Source organism: Quercus lobata, chromosome 4, assembly GCF_001633185.2.
Source record: "Quercus lobata isolate SW786 chromosome 4, ValleyOak3.0 Primary Assembly, whole genome shotgun sequence".
Lineage (NCBI taxonomy): Eukaryota > Viridiplantae > Streptophyta > Magnoliopsida > Fagales > Fagaceae > Quercus > Quercus lobata.
The window spans coordinates 40990843-40997518 of NC_044907.1; the positions used below are offsets into that span (position 1 = coordinate 40990843).

The window sequence follows — 6676 nt, forward strand, 5'->3', positions numbered from 1 at the left end:
GAACCAAGGCCTTGTATGGTCCTCGGACTCAAGCCTCTAGGGAAACCAACTACTTAGAAAAAAAAATACAAGTTTTGGACAGAACCAAGACCTTGTATGGTCCTCAGACTCAAGCCCCTGGGGAAACCAACTACTTAGAAGAAAAAATACGAGTTTTGGACAGAACCAAGGCCTTGTATGGTCCTCGGACTCAAGCCCCTGGGGAAACCAACTACTTAGAAGAAAAACTACGAGTTTTGGACAGAACCAAGGCCTTGTATGGTCCTCGAACTCAAGCCTCTGGGGAAACCAACTACTTAGAAGAAAAACTACAAGTTTTGGACAGAAACAAGGCCTTGTATGGTCCTCGGACTCAAACCTATGGGGAAACCGTCTACTTAAGAGGAAAAATACAGGGTTTGGACACAACCTGGACGTTATTTGGCCTTTAAAATCTACCCCGGAGAGGAGTTACCCATTGATAATTGGGTTAATCCCTAGACTGAATGGAATCCCCAATTTACCCTCGAATCCTCAATATCAAGGGAACTGATGCAACTGTTATAGGGTCAGGTGTTATCAAAAACACGGTCAAAATCCCTCACTACTCGGCAACCCTCTCAGATGGTTTATTTAGAGTTTATCGTTCTCGGACGGTCGCCTCGCATGCACTACGGAGCACTCAGCTGTTATCTCGGTTAGTTTCATGAGTTTAATCTGCTGGGAGTTAGCATTATTATACTTGATAATGTCGATAAATTCAAATTAGTAGGATTCTGTTTCAAGGTTTCCTGCTCTAAGTATCATTAAAGGAAAATACACATGTAGCATACCCATTCACAAAGTAATTGCCGCAGAAAAGAAAAGTATTTAGAAGGAAACAAATTCATCTTTTATTAGGATAAAGAAATAGTACAATGTACAATGAAAGAGCTTGAATAAGCTTATACTAAAAACTAACTACATAAGCGAAAAGAAAAGATACAAGGGAGTGAAGAAAAAGCCGAAGAAGAGGTGCAGAGAAGAGGGATGCTACCGTTCCAAAATGTTATCCAAGGAGACCATTCCTCAATACTTTTACATGCCTATAACTCAGGCAGCAAAAGAGCCCAACTTGGGGCTAGCACTGTTGAAGAAAAAGTGCAAGGAGCCGGAAGTTGATGAGCCTCCATGTTAACCACGCCTGCCATAGAGCAGACAGCGTTGATGGCGGAAAACCTTACTTCTGACACATCAAGAATCTGATACGACCAGTACCTGCTTCGAATTTTGACTGAAAGAGGTAGAGATACCATCTCCACCTTATCAAGATGGAAGATCATCTTGAGTCTGTGTCTCCCCTGTCCAGACCGCACCACCTTGAGTCTCGGAGGGGTCCAGTGCCTCTGTGGCGGGTGTAGTCCCTTCACCCCTACCTGTGCCTCAAACATATTGCACTAAGGGTGGATAGCACTGGATATGGAGACTGTAATTATGGCTGAAGGATTATGATTTTGAAGGGAGCCGAAAGGTTTATGTGTAAGGGGAATAACCTCTTATCCTACTTATTTAAAGCGCAAGGAGGTGGTATTTAATTTGCGCAGAGTTCCAAGGAACGCTACGGACAAGATGGTTTCGGCTCGATTTCCAACGCCATCTGCAACCATAAGATTAAAAGATCCTCGTGAAGGCGCACCTCGAGCACTAAAACACCAAAGGACACCGCGTGACTAAAAGCTAAAGGGATGCCTCTTAATTCGGTGCATCTCCTATGCAAATGGAAAAGCACAAACATCAATAAAGTACTGAATCTGAGCGAGTCATGATGTGGGCTCAACATCATCAAAACCCTCCTCCCCAACTAAAAGTTGGGCAGCAGGATTTTGAGGGGCTATTGTGGGGCCTGATAATTCGTGGCCCAAGCCCATTCTACGTTTGGGCCCAAGGCCTAAGCCAAGGAGAGCTATTGCCGAGGACGCATAATGAAAGCCCAAGAAGGGCACGAGGACATGGCCGAGGACGATCTTATGCTCAGCACCTCACAAAACGCTTGAAGAAAAGGGCAAACTCAGTACAGGGGCAGGACAAGGGAGAAAACTGCCAACATCGTAATACAGGATCCTGCATTTGACAAGCCCATGCTCCAAACCATGCCATTTAACTTTTCCAACGACCCCCAACCACTCTAGGTATGGATTAATAGGACAAATCTGCACCTCAGAAAGTAAAACTTACACGTGGACACTAAAAGGGAAAAATGAACACTAGTATAAAAGGGAAAGAAAGCGAAGGAGAAAGGGCTCCCCAAGAAGAGGAAAAATCCTACAAATAGAGAAATGAAGGGTACAATGCTCCTCGGACGCTGTTCGTGGACTTAGATCCTACAACCCACATTAATGGAAGACTCAGCTAGTCAAGCCAAGTCTACCCATATAAGAGCTTCCTTAGAAACCTCGATTACACCACTCACCTGTGCCCAAGGTCCTACCTTTCAAGCCCACTCTCTACAAATCATATTGTTATGACCCTTTACATACGAGCCCAACGTCATTGCTCTTCTCAAGGTTACGTTCACAATTGCGTTGGTAGGCTTTGTTAGCAAGTTAATACTGATATAAAGAACTCTAATCCTAATCCTTTCTGTATATAAAGAAGGGCAAGGCAAGCCACTACTTTTAGGTTTTAACACAAACATAGACACAAAGAGTAAAGGCCATGGATTTGCCATTGCTTCTTCTCAAGGTTACATTCACAATTGCGTTGGTAGGCTTTGTTAGCAAGTTAATACTGATATGTGATACTCTAATATTGAAGCCAGAAAGGCTTCGATCAAAACTGCGAAGGCAAGGGATCAGAGGCCCTCCACCCTCGTTTTTGCTCGGAAACATTAATGACATGAAGAAGATGAAGGCCAATTCCTCAAAGACTCCACCAGGAAAGCAAGCAATAACCCACAATTGCTCTTCTGCGCTATTTCCATTCTTTGAGCTATGGAGCAAAGAATATGGTAAGAACATCAATCTTATTAGTCCTTCAGCTTCAAATTCTCACATGGTTGAAGTTATTAATTTATTTTTTAACTGCTTTTGTTATTCTAATTCTGACAGGTTCTACGTTCATGTTCTCACTTGGCAACATACAAATATTGCACATGAACCATCCTGATGTGGTAAAGGAAATAAGCATATGCACTTCCTTAGACTTGGGAAAGCCTTCCTATCAACACAAAGATCGAGGTCCTCTACTTGGCCATGGGATTCTGACTTCAAATGGAGCAACATGGGCTCACCAAAGGAAAATCCTTGCTCCAGAACTATACATGGAAAAGGTCAAGGTATGCTTCAAATCAATTATACATCTTTTTAGTATGAGAATCAACCTTTCCAAACATAACAAGGGGATAAGACTGTCTATCAATTATGACAGCAATTATGACATTTGTTCAGTCAAGATATAAGTTTTGCTCATACATGTTGTCTTAATAATAGTCCTTCTAATCCCAGCTTTCTGATTAGTAAAAATGCCTTTAGTGATTGGATACTGGTGCAATTTGTAGGATATGATGAACTTAATGGTGGAGTCCTCAATTACACTAGTGAACTCATGGACTAATCTGATTGAGAGTGAGAGTGGAGTTGCAGATGTTCACGTTGATGAATACATGAGAAGCTTTTCTGGAGATGTGATCTCAAGAGCTTGTTTTGGCAGCAATTACTCCGAAGGGGAAGAGATATTTTTAAAGCTTAGAGAACTTCAAGAGCAAATGTCAAAAAAAGTTTTTTTAAGTGGCATTCCAGTAATAAGGTTTGATTTTTTTTTTTTTTTTTTTTTTTGGGTACTACATAAGAATTTTTATTGTCATTATTATTACCTTACCAATAATTAGACAAATGTGGGTTTCAGTAAAATTTCTTGTCTTTGAATAAAAAATCTCAAATATAGGTTTTAAACCACACTTATATAATAAATCGATTGGTATCTTAACATATTGAAATTCTATCGTATCTAAAAAAACAAATTATCAAACAAAGAGTGATTGCATGTCACAATTTTCAGATATCTTCCAACTAAGAACAATAGGGAAACATGGAGGCTACAAAAAGAGGTCCGCTCTTTGATTATGAAGGTAGTGAAGGAAAGAAAGGAGGGAGCATCACAGAATAATTTGCTGCAAATGATAATTGAAGGTGCAACCAATAGTGATTTTGGTCAAGATGAGACTGACAGATTCATTGTTGACAATTGCAAGAACATATACTTAGCAGGGTATGAGACAACTGCAGTGTCTGCAACATGGACCTTGATGTTGTTGGCCTCAAATCCAGAGTGGCAACAAAGAGTTCGTTCTGAGGTTCTCGAAATTTGTGCTGATCAAATGCCTAATGCTGACATGGTTCGCAAGATGAAGACGGTGAGTATTATATATTTCAGAAAGAAAAAAAATAATGAGTAAGTTTTTCATATATTTCATTTTAACCTTAAAATTTTAAAATGTTTCATTTAAATATTATGCCGCTCTTTGTTTTTTTTTTTACCATTAAAACATGACTGCTAATTGGTTTAAATGAAATTTATTTCAAACACCGAGATTTAAAATAAATTTATCCAAAAAGGTTTATATAAAACCATATGAAACTACAAGGTTTAAATGATATATTTTTAAAACTTTAAGGTTTAAACAAAACGTTTTAAAATTAAATGGCTTAATTGAGAGATACCAAAAACTCTAAGATTTAAAAGGTAACCAAAAAAAAAAAAGTATTATATAATTTTTTGTCATGCATGCTCCATGATAATTCATCATTTATCATTACTTCAAAACATTAATTGATTTTTTATATAGACAAAATTCAAACTTAGGTCCCTTATTTGATAGCAAAAGATATTATCAAAGCTAACAATTTAAACTTGTGTGTTAAATTGGTATCTAGCATATAAGTGCAATTGGTGACATAGGATGCCAATAAGATTTATTGCCTAGATTGCCATGTTCATTACCATAATCATTTGATACATACCTAAAATGGAGAATTCTAAATTCTATCCAGCACTTGTGCATTCAAACTATCAACCCCACACAATCCAATCCAATGTCTCAAATCGGTTTTTCGAGGATCAATGTGGATTATGTTGGGTTCTAAATTAATTTTGAAACTTGGTTTGGGTAGGATTTGGGTTGACAAAATTTTCAACTTAAGTAACCCAATCAAACCCAAGCTATTAATAGCTTAAAAAATATATGTATTTTAAAGTTTTAGTTTGGCTTATTTTATAGTTTGGGATTTAGTTTAAATTTGTTAGTTTAGGTTTTCCTAGACTTAAATTTGATGAAAATGGAATATTAATTAGACTCAATTTTGTAAATTATAATTACTTATTAAATAATGAACTTAAATAGTTGAATGAATCTTTGTTTTTTCCCTTCTAAAACAAATCCATTTTTTTATTGGGCTTGACAAAATAACCCAAACCTAACACCGCCCAACACAACCCAATCCAAGAAATGAGCTTATCTTGGGGAATTTTTAAAGTTACCAGGGTAAAGTTGAGTTGGAGATTTCTCTAACTTATTAAGGTCCGGTTGGATTAAAAAATTACTCCAAAACCTAACTAGACACCCATGCAAACTTCCGTTGGTACCCAAGTCATTATAAAATTTTCCCCTCCTTTTTATAAAGTTTAGGTGAAGCTAATGAAAATCATGGGTAATTTATTAAAGGCCTCAACTTTTTTAATATTCATTGAAGAAAAAAGATGTTCACTGAATTTTTTAATTTTGTTATGTTAGGGGATCACAATTTAACTCCCTACAACTACTCTAAAAATAGGTCTGCGTTGCATGATGTTCAATAACATAAAAGATTTTAGCGTGTTTTTCTCATCACCAATTGATTTTGGGGTAAGAGAAAATTATAGAACTCGTTTGTTACCATTATTCAAACAATAATTTTTAGTATTTAAACAATATTACAAGTATTTTCAAAAAATACAAACAATGTTATTAAGAAGAACGTTACCTAACTGACCTATATAATGATTTGGGTTAGATCAGCCACCCACCATTGTGTCACCTACTGACCAATCTTTGCTTGGTTTAATGGATTTGACAGTTGACCATGGTAATTCACGAATCATTGCGCCTTTATCCTCCAGTGCCAATAGTGTCCAGGGAGGCATTTCAAGACATGAAATTTGGAGACATAAACGTACCTAAAGGTGTAAATGTGTGGACCTTGATGGTATCCTTACACCAAGACCCTGATCTTTGGGGACCTGATGCCAACATCTTTAAACCCGAAAGGTTTGCCAATGGAGTCAATGGTGCATGCAAGCTCCCTTACGTGTACATGCCATTTGGGGTCGGTCCTCGTACCTGTTTAGGGCAAAACTTTGCCATGGTAGAGCTCAAAATTCTTCTTGCTTTGATTGTGTCCAACTTCTCCTTTTCCTTGTCACCCAAATACAGGCACTCCCCGGCATTGAAGTTGATTATAGAGCCTGAAGATGGTGTCAATCTCCTTATTAAGAAGCTGTGAACAATGAGCCAATTACTATTATATTATATAGTACTACTACTATAGTTGGTATTGCAGAAAGTTTTGTTAATTGGTGCTTAAACTTGGATTATTACAAGATCAATGAACATATAGAAGCACTAGGCCCTACATGGTATCTTGTGACAAGACCCATTTCTTATTGCAACAGCAGTTTTTGTTTT

The 6676-nt window shown here is 37.7% G+C and overlaps 1 protein-coding gene across 1 annotated transcript; it reads left to right on the top strand.

Moving 5' to 3' along the window:
• Window positions 1-2615: 2615 nt before the first annotated feature.
• LOC115984000 (cytochrome P450 714C2-like) lies at window positions 2616-6676 on the top strand. Its single transcript, XM_031106876.1, has 5 exons — window positions 2616-2965; window positions 3066-3292; window positions 3515-3762; window positions 4015-4369; window positions 6069-6676. The coding sequence occupies exons 1-5, from the start codon at window positions 2674-2676 to the stop codon at window positions 6492-6494; spliced, it is 1548 nt and encodes a 515-aa protein (XP_030962736.1). The 5' UTR covers window positions 2616-2673; the 3' UTR covers window positions 6495-6676.